The sequence below is a fragment of the Lepus europaeus genome, chromosome 5 (assembly GCF_033115175.1).
Source record: "Lepus europaeus isolate LE1 chromosome 5, mLepTim1.pri, whole genome shotgun sequence".
NCBI classification, from domain to species: domain Eukaryota; kingdom Metazoa; phylum Chordata; class Mammalia; order Lagomorpha; family Leporidae; genus Lepus; species Lepus europaeus.
This window is the reverse complement of record NC_084831.1, coordinates 7,414,436-7,430,249: the sequence shown is the minus strand read 5'-3', so window position 1 is coordinate 7,430,249 and position 15,814 is coordinate 7,414,436. Positions and strand designations below refer to the sequence as shown.

Here is a 15,814-nt window from a genome sequence, read left to right as displayed (position 1 = left end):
TGTGACAAGGGTCCAAGGTGGTCCTGGCAGCCACCAGGTACACACTTGAGTCACTGTCATTAGGGGCAGTCCGTGAAACCACGTCCTCTGTTGTGTCCCCAGCCCTCTGCCCGAGGAGATGCTCAGCTACGCCCGGGACGACACCCACTACCTGCTCTACATCTACGACCGCATGCGGCTGGAGCTGTGGGAGCGTGGCAACGAGCAGCCCACGCAGCTGCAGGTGGTGTGGCAGCGGAGCAGGGACCTCTGCCTGAAGGTACAGCTTGGCGCAGGCCTGCTCCCACGCGCTGACCAGCTCCTGGGTCTTAGGTTTGCTCTGTACGCTGATGACGGGAGCCAAGCGTTTTGAAGCGCCTGGGGCACTCTCTTAATTCCCACTGGTCTTGCCTATTCTGTAACACTGCAGAAATTCATCAAGCCGATCTTCACGGACGAGTCCTACCTTGAACTATATAGGAAGCAAAAGAAGCATCTGAACACGCAGCAGCTGACGGCGTTCCAGCTGCTGTTTGCCTGGAGGGATAAAACAGCGCGCCGGGAAGATGAAAGCTATGGGTAAGGGATCCCAGAGTCTCAACGCCTCGTCTGAGCTGGGCCTCTACGAGGAAGCGATGGACAATGCTTGTTTTCCCCTGTGTCGAGCGTTTCCTAGAAGCTCTGCTGAATCTAACGTGCTCTCCTGGTGTGTTTTGTTCCAGATATGTACTGCCAAACCACATGATGCTGAAGATAGCTGAGGAACTGCCCAAGTGAGTGAGCACAGCTGGCATGGCCTGGCTCCCCACGGCAGGCTTTTCTGATTGCTGTTCCCCACGGCTGTTTACTCAGGGAAGATAAATGCTCAGAGCGTGGCAGGTAGCAAGTGCAAGGAATCCAGAACTTCTGCCCAGGGCTGCCCTGTGAGGACTCAAACCTCTGAGCTGGAGCAGTTCCACTGAGTGGAGTGCCAGTCTCTGAGCCGACGCCGTCCACCCACAAGGGGAGACGTCGCAGATTGTCTCTTCTGTTCTTTCTTGCAAAGGAGAGATCTCTCCTGATTTTGAACACTTTCTGGTGTTAATGAAGTATTAACAGGAAACAAAATTCACAGATTGAGAATGAGCAGTGGGCCGGCGCCGTGGCTCAGCAGGCTAATCCTCCACCTTGCAGCGCCGGCACACCGGGTTCTGGTCCCTGTCAGGGTGCCGGATTCTGTCCCGGTTGCCCCTCTTCCAGGCCAGCTCTCTGCTGTGGCCCAGGAGTGCAGTGGAGGATGGCCCAAATGCTTGGGCCCTGCACCCCATGGGAGACCAGGAGAGGCGCCTGGCTCCTGCCTTTGGATCAGTGCGGTGCGCCAGCTGCAGTGGCCATTAGACGGTGAACCAGAGGCGGAGGAAGACCTTTCTCTCTGTCTCTCTCACTCTGTTCACTCTGCCTGTCAAAAATTTTTTAAAAAAAGTAAAAAAAAAAAGAATGAGCAGTGCCGTGACACTTGCCTCTTGCTCTTCCCAGAGTGCAGGGGTTGGGCTCCGAGAGCCTGGCATGGCAAGAGCACACAGAAAAGTGATTAGTTGGGCCAGCCGGACACGAACGTGTTTCCTTAGCCTTCAGCTTGACTGAGGCCCCCTGGCTCTGCCCATTGGTTATCCCTATCTGGAAGCTTCTGAGGGCTGTGTCTCTGGGTCTGATAAATTGTGTGTTTGTCCTTGTCCTCAGGGAACCGCAGGGCATCATAGCTTGCTGCAACCCCGTGCCACCTCTTGTACGGCAGCAGATCAACGAGATGCATCTTTTAATCCAGCAGGCCCGAGAGATGCCCCTGCTCAAGGTACGAAGCTCTGCCAAGGGGTTGCCCCGCTCAGCGGGCTGTTCTTTCTCCCACCACCTTCCTCCTGTGGTTCTCGTGGTCTCCTGTGTACTGCAGCGCCCTTCTAAACAACCCTAAAGAGATAATGGGGTCTCGGAAATCCAGTGGGATGTGGTTTTCAGTTTAGCTGCTTTCTCTTTGTGATAGTCTGGAGTTAAAATTCACCCTTCTTATTCTTCAATCTTGCATCTACTGACCCAACAGCAAGTAACCTGTAATGGCTCTCCCAAGTAGCTGTCGGTCAGAAGCAGTTTCTGTGGCAAGATGAGATGGAGGGGCCCAGCACATGGCGCTGGTTCTGAGAGGCCGGCAGAGTCCGGATGTGAAGAGTGAGCACCTGAGGAGCTGTGAGGGTTCCAGGCTGGCGTGGACAGGGCGAGCCTGGAAGCATCTGAGCAGACAGTGGATGGGCCTTCCTAACAGGTGCCCAGGGGCTGCCCAGTGCTTTTGAGCAGCCAGTACTGGGGGGAGTCGTGTGAGTGGCAACTGGATTTGGGGTGACGGAGGTGGTGTGAGAGATGCCTCTGGACTTAAAGCCTGGGTGACAGGAAATAGGGAACAATGGATAGAAACCGGGTTTCAGAAAGAGCTGATTTTGTGCGGGAGATGGCGTCAGGTTCAGACAAGTGTAGACGAAGCACAGGTGTGTCAGGTCTATGGGGGTGCGGCTGCACATAGCTCATGTTTCCTGTTAAAAATAGATCTCCCTCTTGATTTGCATTTTATTAGGACAGTTTAGCATACGCAGCTCAGCAGCAGTGTCAGCATGTTATAGAAATCATGTTTTGAAAGATTGCTGACCCAGAAACATTTAGAATCAGTTTCTCTGAGTTGAATCTGGGAACAAGTGCATTTATAATGTTGACGAGAAAGCTGCTTTCTTCCCTCTGCCGCTTGTTCGAGCAGCGCAAGGAAGCTGGGGGCGGGGAAGGGCTCTCTGGGTCCTCTGTGCTGTGCCGCATCCCAGCAAAGAGCTGTCCTGTCGTTCGTGAGTAACTGGAGCGCCAGGCACTGGAAGGGCTGAAGAGAGCACAGGAATCCCCGGTCTGGAGGGGTGTGTGTGTCCCCGCGGCAAGCGCCCGCCTCACGTGCCTCTGTTTTCCCTCCGCAGTCCGAAGCTGCCGCGGGAGTGAGGAAGAGCGGCCCGCTGCCCGCTGCTGAGGTAGAGTCTGTCCTGCCCCGTGCGCGAGGTGTCGGAGCCGGCTCCCACACACTGAGGGAGGCTGGCAGAGTGCCCCCGGTGCACCTGCATCTTTCACACCATGCCTGATGGTTTCTCTTTGATGCAGACATTGGAGAATGTTCTCTTTGGACCTCATGACTGCTCCCATGCCCCTCCAGATGGCCACCCGGTCCTCCCAGCCAACGGTAACGGCGAGGCCCCTGGACTCCCCTGCGGAGGCGGGGCCAGCTGCCTTGTGGAACGTCCACCGGGCTTTGACCTTGCTGACTTCCATACCTCTAGGGTCTGTGCCAGTTCAGAAAGAGGCAAGCCTCTTCCCTGAGCAAAAAGAAGAGACTTCTCTGGATACCCAGTGCCTCGTCGCTACCGCTGTCATCACATTGTTCAGTGTGAGTAGTGCGGCAGCTTCACTGAGGTGGTGTGGACTCGTGGGGCCTCACTGGGTTGCTGGGTCAGGGTGTGTGGCCGGAGGGCTGCGTACACTTTGAGACCAATAAAGAAGTAAAACCCAACCGTGGGGGGCAGAGACAGATGCACTCGGGGGAGGCGGGCTGTGGGGAGGCGCTTCGAGGACCCTCAGGAGCTCGGTGTGTGAAGAGACCCTCAAGGAAAGTGGGGGGCCTGGCGGGGAGGAGGAGTGGCCTGAGGTGACAGGCAGAGCTTCCGTCTAGACCCGCGGCAGGGTAGAGTGCGCGCTCGCTGACGCACTGGGGAGTAGGCCCTTGCAGACCCCTTCCTGCCGAGCCGCACCCCCTCACCATGCTCTGCTGCTGAAGAGGAGGACCTTTGGAAACTGCCTTCCGTGCCATGGCTCACAGAGAAAGCCAGGAGCCCGCTGAGCACCTAGTGGGCAGAACCGCGCTTCCTGTCCCTGGAAGACATGGGACACGGTCACGGTTGTCGTGGTCAGTGACCGCCATTGTGCAGACCTAGACTGGCCTGGGCTGGGCCATGTTTCTGCAACTTGCATGTGACGGTGACAGAGCCATCCTGTCTTGGGCCTTTGGTGTCTGCCAGCAGTTGGAACTCCAGGCTGCTTGTAAAAGGAAAACCAGCATGCATTTGTTGGCCAGAATGGCTGAATACTGAAATAAACAGGAAAAAGGAAAATACTTAGAGAAAATGGAATACCGCAAACAGCAGGTGTGATAGGAAAAAGCCATAATTTCCAGAAAGAACTGAGAGAAGCAAGAACCCGTTTGGTCTGGTGTAGGGAAGGCAGCCAGCGTGGCCAGAGCTCAGACAGCAGAGAAGCGGGAGGTGCGTTCAGTCAGACGGAGGCTCACAGCCCTTCCACTGCGCCGGAGCCGGGCCGGAGCCGGGCCGGAGCCCACAGAGGTCAAGTGGTGACTGCAGAACGCCTGCCCTGGGACTTCACTTTCTTATTATTATTTAGTTTTAACTAGCTACTATTTCTAAAAAATATTTATTTATTTGAAGACAGAGTTAGAAATCTTCTGTCTGCTGGTTCACTCACCAAATGGCTACAACATTGGGTAGGCCAGGCCAAAGCCAGGAGCTGGGGACTTCATCTGAGTCACTGTCATGGATGGCACTTGGGCCATCTTCTGCTCTCCCGGGTGCATTAGCAGGGAGCTGAATCGGAAGCGGAGCTGTGGAACTCGACCCAGCACCCACGTGGACACCAGAGTCTCAGGCGACAGCGTAACCCACCGAGCCGCAGCACGGGCTGCAGCTGTGTTCTTTTTTCATGTTTTTCTTCACTTGCGTTTTTTTTTTTTTTTTTTTTTTTTTTGGACAGGCAGAGTGGACAGTGAGAGAGAGAGACAGAGAGAAAGGTCTTCCTTTTGCCGTTGGTTCACCCTCCAATGGCCGCCGCGGTAGGCGCGCTGCGGCCGGCGCACCGCGCTGATCCGATGGCAGGAGCCAGGTGCTTCTCCTGGTCTCCCATGGGGTGCAGGGCCCACGCATTTGGGCCATCCTCCACTGCACTCCCTGGCCACAGCAGAGAGCTGGCCTGGAAGAGGGGCAACCGGGACAGGATCGGTGCCCCGACCGGGACTAGAACCCGGTGTTCCGGCGCCGCAAGGCGGAGGATTAGCCTATTGAGCCGCGGCGCCGGCCTCACTTGCGTATTTTCATTCAACTTGAAAGGCAGAAAGAATTTTTTTTTTAAGATTTATTTGTGGCCAGCGCCGCGGCTCACTAGGCTAATCCTCCACCTTGCGGCGCCGGCACACCAGGTTCTAGTCCCGGTTGGGGTGCCGGATTCTATCCTGGTTGCCCCTCTTCCAGGCCAGTTCTCTGCTGTGGCCCGGGAAGGCAGTGGAGGATGGCCCAAGTGCTTGGGCCCTGCACCCGCATGGGAGACCAGGAGAAGCACCTGGCTCCCGCCATCGGATCAGCACGGTGCGCCGGCCGCAGTGCGCCAGCCGTGGCGGCCATTGGAGGGTTAACCAACGGCTAAAGGAAGACCTTTCTCTCTGTCTCTCTCTCTCACTGTCCACTCTGCCTGTCAAAAAAAAAGATTTATTTGTTTGAAAGGCAGTTACAGAGAGGCAGAGTCAAAGAGAAAGAGACATCTTCCATCCACTGGTTTACTCCCCAAATGGCCACAGTGGCTGGAGCTGGGCTGATCAGAAGCCAAGATCTTCAGGTCTCCCACGTGTGCGCAGGGGTCCAGGGACTTGGACCATCTTCCACTACTTTCCCAGGCACACTAGCAGGGAACTGGATTGGAAGTAGACCATCCAAGACCAGTGCCCACTGGGATGCCGGCACTGCATGCGGCAGCTTTACCAGCTACGCCACAGCACCATTCCCTAGAAAAAGATCTTTAATCCACCAGTTCACTCCCCAGATGCCCACAGCAGCCAAGGCTTGGCCTGGCTGACGCCAAGCCAGTCAAGAACTCCATCCAGGTGTCCCAGGTGGTGGCAAGGACCCCACTGCTGACGCTGTCCCCTGCTGCCACTCAGGTTGTGCGTTAGCAGGAGGCTGGAGCAGAAGTGTGCGGTAGCTGGGGCTTGAGTCAGGCCCCCCAGTATAGGATGTGGGTGTCCCAGGCCGCATTTTAACTGCGTTTAGACTGACTCTTGTTTCCGCAGTCCATGAGGAAACGGCGAGCTTTAGTCAACCAGAGAGAGTACAGGGTGCAGTGAAAACAGCACAAGCTTGAGGCTGCGCTGCCGGGGGAAGCTGCGTTCCGGCTGCAGGAGGCCCTGGTTCCCCGTACTGCGCAGCAGAGGAGAGGAGCAGAATAAGCAAAATGAGACCACACTTGTTGTGCTCCTGGCTGGCAGCAGCATTTAGTGTGTACAATTTAATTGGTTCCTGTTAAGATTGATAGTGTTAAATGTCAGGTGTTGGTTAAGACCTCAGGCTAGAGCCAGACAGGTTTAAATCCTGTTCTACCAGGGCTGGCGCTGTGGTGCAGTGGATTAAAGCCCTGGCCTGCAGTGCCTGCATCCCATATGCGCACCAGTTTGTGTCCGGCTGTTCCACTTGCGATCCAGCTCTCTGCTGTGGCCTGGGAAAGCAGCGGAAGATGGCCCAAGTCCTTGGGCCCCTGCACCCGCGTGGGAGACCCCGAGGAAGCTCCTGGCTCCTGGTTTCAGATTGGCGCAGCCCCGGCCCTTGCAGCCAACTGGGGAGTGAACCAGCGGATAGAAGACCTCTCTCTCTCTCTCTCTCTCTCTCTCTCTCTCTCTGCCTCTCCTCTTTCAAGGAGATTTATTTTATTTATTTGAAAGTTAGAGTTACACAGAGTTAGAGTTACAGCAGAGAGCTGGATCGCAAGTGGAGCAGCCAGACACAAACTGGTGCCCATATGGGATGCCGGCATTGCAGGCCAGGGCTTTAATCCACTGTGCCACAGCGCCGGCCTCAACAAGGGTGCTTTAAAATGTTTGTGGAATAGTGGAATTAGAAGATGTTTATTTTGGTGCAAAATATTTTAAACCCACACATGACAGTCGTGCACCATGTGATGACTCCTGTCAGCAGCAGGTTGCATGTACATGGGCCCGTAAGAGTATTCCCCCAGGGGCATCGTAGTCCCCGAGTTTGTGCAAGCGCTCTCCAGAGTGTTCCGTCAGGAACAGAACCGCCTGACTCCATTCCTCAGAACCGTCTCCCGGTGTTTGTGGATAATGTGACCGCACCTACCAGGTCGTGAGACAGTAAGAATGATTGATCAGATACTCCTTGGGTGCTATTACAGGTGCAGGACCTAATAAACAGGAGAGCTTAAGAAAAACTAGCCATTATTTGTATTTATTGGAAAGGCAGGGCGACAGAGAGGGAGAAATGTCGAGTCCCCATCCGCTGTTTCACTCCCCAAATGTCTGCAAAAGCTGGGCTGGGTCCAGCCAAAGCCAGGTGTCTGGAACTGCACCTGGGTCGCCCTGGAGGCAGAGGCCATCTCCTGCCTTCCCTGGCACATTAGCAAGGACCTGGATCAGACGCGGGGCAGCAGGGACTGGAACTGGCACTCTGGGATGGGATGCCAGCGTCTCGAGCAGCAGCTTACTTGTGCGCGTGCCACAATGCCAGCGTTCCTGTTCACTCTTGTACTTGGCTCCTGGTGTCACCGAGCCAGCACGGTTACAGTGCTCGTTTCTGGTCTGTCCCTGCAGGAACCTAGTGCTGAAGAAAACGGCAAGGGTCCGTTAACCGTCGCACAGAAAAAAGCCCAGAACATCATGGAGTCCTTCGAAAACCCCTTTAGGATGGTAAGCCGTGGCATTGCACAGAACTGCAGAACGAGCGGCGATTTCTGTACCTGTAGGTGCCTTTCACCTGGACGGCTAGTCTGGAGAGGACGCCTCTGGGTGCTGTGTGTGCATTGTCTCTGGAGTTCAGGTCAAGCGCCTGAGCTAAGGGCTTCCAGAGATTTGCTTATTGGGACAAGTGTCGTGCAGTGGGTTAAGCCGCTGCTTACAACACCAAGTGTCCCATATCCCAGCTCCCTGCTGATGCAACTGGGAAAGCAGCAGATGACCCAAGTCCCTAACAGCCTTATTTATTTATTTGAAAGGCAAAGTGCCAGAGGGAAAGACAGAAGAGATCTTTCATCTGCTGGTTCACTCCCCAAATGGCTACCGCAGCCAGGTCTGGGCCAGGCTGAAGCCAGGAGCCAGGAGCTAGTCCGGGTCTCTCACATAGGTAGCAGGGGCCCAGATCTGCCGCCTTCCCAGGCATCTTAGCAGGGAGCTGGATCAGGAGCGGAATAGGAACTCAGGTCAGCACTCCAGTATGGGATGCCAGCAGCACAGCTGGTAGCATAAGCTCCTTGTAGCTCGACAGCAATCCCCGTGCTGGGTCTTTCTGAGCTGCCACCCGCAGTGCCCTCACACGGCGCCCCGGACTGGTCCAGGCTCCATGCTCACGGACTGCCCATCACTCTTCTCCAGTTCCTGCCTTCGCTGGAGCACCGGGCTCACATCTCGCAGGCGGCAAAGTTTGATCCATCCTCAAAAATCTACGAAGTAAGTGGATTTGGCACCTCTTCCAAGAGTGCTGTTCTGAAAAGGGGGGAGTTAGCCACGTGAACAGGCTGCTGCTTTAGACTGGCTCCCAGATGGGAGGGTTTCCTCAGTGCCTAGACCCCTGAAAATGAACAGACGCGCTCTGGTTTCTAGGGAGGGGCCACATCATCAGATTCTCAGAGACATTTGCAAAACTGAAGAAGCAGTTCTGTGTTGGTTAGTTTTCCAGTTGGGTTTGGTTGGCACGCAGTAAAGCACACAGTGACGCACCGCACGTCTGTGTCCTAAGGCTCTGGGAGGTGACGGCTTGCACTTCTGCAGTGTGGTGTGTTCCTGCCGGCATTGTAAACTGGAGTGACTTCTGGCCCTGTGACAAAGGCTGCCGTGTTCCCTGCAGGGAGGGTCCACTCTGATGGCTCCCACAGCTCTGGGCTTGCACAGACCCTGATGTGCCCAGGGTTTGCCTGCTGATTTTAGAAGCAGAGGGTCAGGTGGGGGCTTCGTCCTTGCCCCACCGAGTGTGGCACGTGGAACAGCTGTGCGCACCTTGCCGTGTTTGTCTGGAATCTTCCAGTTGTGTTCCAAAGCCACAGGTGAATGTCATGTCAGAAAGACACCTAGCAGCCCGGCAAGTCCTGCCTGCAGCCCAGCCCCCCGTGACTAGCCGTGTTCCTTGGACGGCCAGCCGCTTTGCCTCCCCGAGCCAGCTTCTCATGGGAGAGAGCATTGCCCCCCAGCCGGGTTCAGGAGGGACCGAGCGGGAGGACAGCTGTGAAGGCCCCGCCCGGTGCCTGCAGCGCAGGCGCACTTTGTCCTTAATAAGTACTATTAACAAAGGCAGCGTGAGGTTTTGCTTTTTGTGTCCATTTGGGACTCGTGACAGACCGTGTTCGGAGGCTAGCGTGCCCTGCGTCACCTCATTAAAAACGTTAGGCCCCGCTTGGTGGCTGCGTGTGCGGTTTTTTGTTACGTTTGTTTCCATTGCAGATTAGCAACCGTTGGAAGCTGGCGAGCCAGGGACAGGGACAGAAAGAAGCTAAGGAAACTGCCGAGAAGAAGGCAGCTGAACAAACAGGTAGCCCTCACTTCCTTGTTCACTCCGGCACCGTGTTTGTGACAAAAGACAGCCTTTGCGTATGGGTCTGTCTGTTCCGTCATTCGGCAAGGTGCCAGACACAGCAGGGAGCTGTGCAGGCCCAGTCCCGCCCTGAGGAGCTCACCTCTGCCGAGGATGTGTGCCGGATAGCAAGGCAGTAAAGGCTGACGCGTCCGCCGCAGGCCCCGGCAGAGAGTGCCTGGGCTGAGAGGGGAGTGTGGCTGTCCCTGGCAGGGTTAGGGAAGCTGTCTCACCGGACGCTGACTGGGGCCGCAGCAGTCGGGAGTCTAAGGCCTGGAGTAGAGGTTGCTGGTCAGGCTCAGGGAGCAGCAAGGGGGCCCTGGGGCTGAGCACGAGGGTGAAGACAAGGTGGGAGATGGGGGACAGCAGTCGGCCCGTCGTGGGGCTTTCCCTTGGATTCCAAGTGCGCTGGGAGGCCTCGGAGGGCTGTGAGCCGAGGAGACACTGCGGCTGCTGTGTCGAGAGGAGGTGACGGAGGGAAGGGCAGGAGCCCGGTGAGCTGTGACAGTCCTGCAGGCGGCCTGTGTGGTGATGGGTGAATGTCGCAGGGGAGAGGGGGAAGGAGCTCAGGATGCGAGGTTTTGTCCTGAGCACCCAGAAGGATGGAGTTGCCGTCGGTGGGAGGGGATGAGGCTTTGGTTTGGTCCTTGACAGTGATGGTCGTCTTAATAAAGCTTCCTCGGAAGTCAGGTGTGCGTGGATATTCCGTGGGGGCTCAGAGGAGAGAACAGGCAGGGTGGGGAAGTCAGGTGAGGTTGCGGCTGAAGATGAGAGGAGTGCCCAGGCTGAGCCCCCCCTCCTTGAAGATGGGGGAGCAACCGTGCTGACCCCTGTGGACAGGCCGCGCCAGGGCGGGGCGGGCCGCGCAACTCCACAGACAGGTCGTCTCTTGCAGCCACCCGGGAACAGGCACAGGAAACACAGGAGGAGAACCAAGGTGGAGCGGAGCAGGCCATCTCCGTGCGGCAGCAGGCTGCGGTACGTGCTGGCCTCTGTCTTTCCTTTGGAGAAGCCGAATGCTGCCCTGGTCTTGGGCAGATTCCCCAGCAAGTCCCAGAGGAAAGCTGACCCGTGCTTCATACCCCGAGCTGCCCTCTTCCAAGCTCCCCTTGGCTTGTCACAGGCCCCTCAGAAGGTTGATGCTACAGTTCCCCTTGGATGGTTCCTCCTACCTGTGCCAGCCCACTGGACTCGAGGAGTGGCTGGGGCACTAAGCCTGCTGTGTGGCCCACCTCACCCCAAAAACACTTCATTCCCTGTGGGAACCTTGACCCTTGCCTTTTGTCAATGGCCTGGTGTCGTTGTCCATCAGGTGCTTGTCCCAGCTGGCCCCTGTAGGGAGTGCTGGTCCTGGTTGCTAGCTCGCTCAGACTCCCAGCCCCACTTTCCTCCCCAGCCCTGACTCCATCTGCATAGCCCACAGGCATCCCTGTCCCCAGCTAACACAGGTTGAGCACCTCCAATGCAAATCGGGAAATTCTCCAACATCCAAAACTTTTGAAACATTGATACACGCCCCAAGTGAAAAATTTCACACCATGAAACAGTTTCATGCACAACCGTGTTAAAGATGTTTAATTAAAACTGCTTAAACTATGTATAAGGTGTATACGAAGCAGAAATGAATTTTGTGTCTATGTTTGGGTCCTGCCCCAAGATAAATCGTATACACGTATACATGTGCAGGACTGCACAATCCAAACCTGGACTTGTGGTGCCAGGCGTTTGGGTAAGGGGTGCTCAGCCTGTCCCCCCCCCACTCACACACCTCGTGCCCTGGCTGCGTTCCTTCTACAGCTAGAAAATGCTGCCAAGAAGAGAGAGCGGGTGACAAGTGACCCCCGCACCATGGAACAGAAACCAGAGAAGAAACGACTCAAAACTTCCAAGAAGCTGAAGGCCCCAGACCCATCAGGAAAAGCTTTCACCCCTTACGACTACAGCCAGTCAGACTTCAAGGCTTTTGCTGGTGAGGACAGAACCAGGGCCCTTGGCGAGGTGGCAGAGAGTAAGGAGAGCAGCAGGTGGCCAGCCTGGGCGCCGGAGCAGCCTGTGCCTCCTGGCCCTGGAGCTCGCGGGCAGCAAGTGCCCTGGCTCAGACCTCGGGCTCCATCACCCACAGCTTCTCTGTGTTGCACACACCTGATGCCGTGAGATGGACTTGTGTGGCCTCTTAGCCTGGAGAGTCCACGTCCTTTGGAGGGGTGGCCAGTGGCCCCCCTGGCCCCATGACAGCTCCAAAGGAACCCTCCCTGTGGGAGGGAGAGGAAGCACTGCAGCACTGCCCACACGGGTCCTTGGGGCCCAGGTCCCTAACTGTGACCTCATCTGGCACAGCACGGCTCCCCATGGGGCGAAGAGCCAGTGCTTGCGCCGCCCCGAGAACAGACCTGTGAGCAGGGCGTGGTGTATTGACTTACATTGTCCAGGCCTCCCGCACGGACAGCCTGCACCCCAGTTACAAGCCCGCTGTGGCATCAGCCTCTCTTCTCTCTTCCCTTCCAGGTGACAGCAAATCCAAACCTTCCTCCCAGTTTGACCCAAACAAGCAGAGCGCATCTGGCAAGGTAGGACACCGGCATGCCCCAGGGCGCATCCTAGACCGTGTCCCTGGCCCAGCAGCCGCGTCCGCTGAGGAATCCTCTCCCTCGGCCACGTTTCTCCCCAGGGACAGACGCGACCCACAGCTGTCGCAGCCACTTGTTCACAAAGGCTGTAAAAGCTGGGGTGTGGCTCTGTTGCCGTGGGAACCTCAGCTGTGGGCCACAGAGACCCCTTGGTGTGGCAGCAGCCTGCCTTTGCCCACGTGGGTACTCGGGCCGGGCAGCTGAACATGACTGCGGGTTTGGAGGGTGCGGCTGGGTGCCCCTCCTGGCCCTGGCCCAGCTCAGCCTCACATGCAGCCCAGGAAGCCGAGCCACCTGTGGTGCTGCGGGCTCCGCCTGGCCGTCCGCCCTCAGCTGTGCTTCCCACAGCCTGAGTGCTCTCCTTTCTTTTCAGAAAAGCATCGCAGCCAGAAAACCGAAGCAGCCAGTGGGAAACAAGAGCATGTCCTTTCCAGCCGGCAGATCGGACAGGTGCTGGGGCGGGGCCGGGAGCCCAGTGGGAAGCCCCGACCTGCCCCGCCATTCCCGGAGCTCGGGTGGGGCCTTTTCCCTGTCATTTGGGAGGGGAGGGGGGTGGTTTGCTCCATGCCACCTGTCACGTGGCCGTGTCCCCAGGACTCCTCAAGTCCCATCGTTTCAGCTTCCTCCTGCACCGTCCCCGGGGCCACCTGAGAACAGATTTCCTAGGCCAGCCTGTTTCTTAGGAATGACAACAAGTAAACATGGGGGGTTGTAGCTGAGGGATGTTTTAGTGAAAAGCATGAAACCCTGAGGCCCTGCCGTGGGCCGTGGCCTCTGCAGGCCACCTCTTGCCCTGCCCTGCAGAGCTCCTGGGCCCGCGAACAAACCCTCCCCCCACTGTGCCAGCGTCGTTATGGGCGCCACACTGTACACACCGGCGGGAACAGACTTCCCTCCCAGCCAGAAGGAGTCACTCTTCTCCTCCTGTCTCTGCAGAGGCTTCAGGCACAACTGGCCCAAGAGATAATGACCGGAGAGACGCTGGGGACCACGCAGGGGACTACAGGCGCCACGTGGGGCTGCTGGCTTTGTACAGATGCATTTTTAAAGTATTAAACTGGTTCTTAGTGGAGGAAAGCTGGTCCTGACTGGTCTTTGGCTGCCGTCACAGCTCCAGCAGGGAGGACAGAGGCAGCCGGGCAGGTATCCGTGGCTGTTGGGGAAGAGCAGGTGTGCCTCGGAGGTGACGGTTTCTGGAGAAGTCCGTACCGGCCCCCGGGGGACGAAGGCGCCTGTGGTGACAGCGGAGCCAGCGTCCGGGCCGCAGAGCAGACACTCGTCTGGCTGCATCTTAGGAGGGTCCTGTGCGTCCTCCGGCTTCTTCCACTGCCTTCAGATGGAGGAAAAGTCTGGAGAGGGAACTGCGAGGTGGCTCCCAGAAGACTGGTTCTCTCCTCTCTGCCTTCTTTGCTGAGTGTAAAAGCAATGGCACGTCCACTCGAGAAATGCGGAGGGGAAGCGGATCGCCTGAGCCCTGCCCGGGGTGGGCCTCTGCTCGGACTCCCTCCTGGGCCTTTCCCGCGTGCGCAGTCCAGGCAGTCGCTCACTGCCGTTTCTCGGGGTTAAAACAGGGCCTGTCCTCTACCTGCAAGTTTTTCTTTTTTCTTTTTTTTTTTTAAGATTTATTTATTTATTTATTTGAAAGTCAGAGTTACACAGAGAGAGGAGGCGGAGGTCTTCCATCCACTGGTTCACTCCCCAACTGGCCGCAACGGCCGGAGCTGCACCGATCCCAAGCCAGGAGCTTCTTCGGGTCTCCCACACAGGTGCAGGGGCCCAAGGACTTGGGCCATCTTCCACTGCTTTCCAGGCCATAGCAGAGAGCTGGATCAGAAGTGGAGCAGCTGGGTCTCAAACCGGTGCCCATATGGGATGCCAGCGCTTCAGGCCAGGACGTTAACCCACTGTGCCACAGCGCCGGCCCCAAACTGCAAGTTTTTCTTAATAGTTCTGTATTCATGATAATTTCTTAAGGTGGAAACCAGACAATAGGATTTTGAGTTCTTTGTAAATATCCCTCCTTACACAATAAAAAAAATTGGCACCAATGTCAGAAGTTTTAGTTTTAGTGGAAGCTGAAGGTGCAGAACTGCTGATTCTTGGGGTGGAGACAGGAGCCCCAGGGGGTCAGGCCACAGCTGTAGCTCTGTCCATCAGCAGTGTCACGGGGGAAAGGACCAAGGAGGATGGGACACTTGCATGGGCGTGTGTGTGTGTGTGTGTCTCCCAATCAGCAGCTGCTCAGTCACTCTGAGTGGGCCAGGCCTGGACCCGGACCCCAGGATGTGGGAGCTGGCCAGGCTGTGAGGGCTGGGGCTGGGCCTGGACCCCGGGATGCAGGAGCTGGCCAGGCTGTGAGGGCCAGGCCTGGACCCGGACCCCGGGATGTGGGAGCTGGGGGGCTGGGGCTGGGCCTGGACCCCGGGATGTGGGAGCTGGGAGGGCTGGGGCTGGGCCTGGGCCCCGGGATGTGGGAGCTGGTCAGGCTGCGAGGCCTGGGCCTGGACCCCGGGATGCGGGAGCTGGCCGGGCTGGGAGGGCCAGGGGCTGAGAACTCAGCACCAGAAGGGCTGTTGGCCTGCAGCTGTTTGTGGTGCCATGGGCAGCTCGCCATCAGCATTTCCATCCAAGTAGCACCGTACAATGGCTGGATTTGTGCCCACGCAGCCACAGCTGTCTGCCTGGCTGAACACAGTGCTCTTAGAGCTCCTGTCAGGTGCTGCCCAGCCCACAAGTCCCTGCCGTGACAGAGGCCCCCATGTGACAGCCCCCCACCTTGGGCTGTAGCTACTGACGCCTCCCCTCCCTGTACCCCTCTGCCCTCCCTGCCCCACTCTAAGCTTCAGCCCTTTGGAGGAGGCTGGGAGGTTGGGTGGGTCAGCTCACCAGACAGCAACACTGTAGCTGTTTGAATGCAGACCTCCATCCTGATCGGCAGTATTGGTTGTGGTGCTGCTCTGGCTAAACCAGTTTTTCCTCCTTGTGACTGGAAGCCCTGTGTCATACCTGGGCTCCTGGTGCTATACAGGGGGGCACTTTGGCCTGTAATTGGTTCGGGGCCTTTATTTATTTTTAGTTTATATAAGGTGAACAAATGTGTATTTCTATGTGCGGACTTGGGGACTTGTTCTCCCTCCATCAGGGCCTTGCTTTCCCTGAACCCGGGCTGAGTGCCTCCTGTATCCTCCAGCCTAGAGGTCTCCGATCTTCCTGCCCTTGGCTGGGCCACATTTCCCCCTCCAGGGTGACCGGAAGAGGGCAGAGTTGTCCTTCTCACTTGGCACCCTCCTTGTTCTGTAGAAGGATGGATGGACTTGATCCTCCACCTTTCCCCACACAGTGCTCCTGGGATGCCAGGGCCCGTCTAGAGTCAGCCACACTCCACGTAGCAGGAAGCCATGAGGGCTGCCCCACAAGCACCCGGCCATCGGCAGAGGCCACCCCTAGCCTCCTGGGTTCACAGTGTGCTCAGCGGGCACCCACAGGAAACGCTGTGGTGGCCCAGGTGTCTGTAGCCTGTCAGGCAAGCACAGGACCCCGGTGCGGGCTGGACCTGGTCAGGAGCCTGGACTGACCCCCTGGGATCCA

General features: G+C 57.2%; 1 protein-coding gene across 1 annotated transcript in view; it reads left to right on the top strand.

The window, feature by feature from the left end:
* The window catches only part of EXOSC10 (exosome component 10), a 28,825-nt gene extending 14,538 nt beyond the window's left edge, over positions 1-14,287 (top strand). The window contains exons 11-25 of the mRNA XM_062190431.1: positions 103-259; positions 410-558; positions 702-752; positions 1,699-1,810; positions 2,961-3,011; positions 3,139-3,217; positions 3,315-3,421; positions 7,631-7,726; positions 8,408-8,482; positions 9,470-9,557; positions 10,495-10,577; positions 11,397-11,568; positions 12,105-12,166; positions 12,600-12,676; positions 13,163-14,287. Coding sequence (XP_062046415.1) covers positions 103-259; positions 410-558; positions 702-752; positions 1,699-1,810; positions 2,961-3,011; positions 3,139-3,217; positions 3,315-3,421; positions 7,631-7,726; positions 8,408-8,482; positions 9,470-9,557; positions 10,495-10,577; positions 11,397-11,568; positions 12,105-12,166; positions 12,600-12,676; positions 13,163-13,193 — 1,390 coding nt within the window. The 3' untranslated portion in view covers positions 13,194-14,287. The remainder of the gene's footprint in view (positions 1-102; positions 260-409; positions 559-701; positions 753-1,698; positions 1,811-2,960; positions 3,012-3,138; positions 3,218-3,314; positions 3,422-7,630; positions 7,727-8,407; positions 8,483-9,469; positions 9,558-10,494; positions 10,578-11,396; positions 11,569-12,104; positions 12,167-12,599; positions 12,677-13,162) is intronic.
* Positions 14,288-15,814: the final 1,527 nt, after the last annotated feature.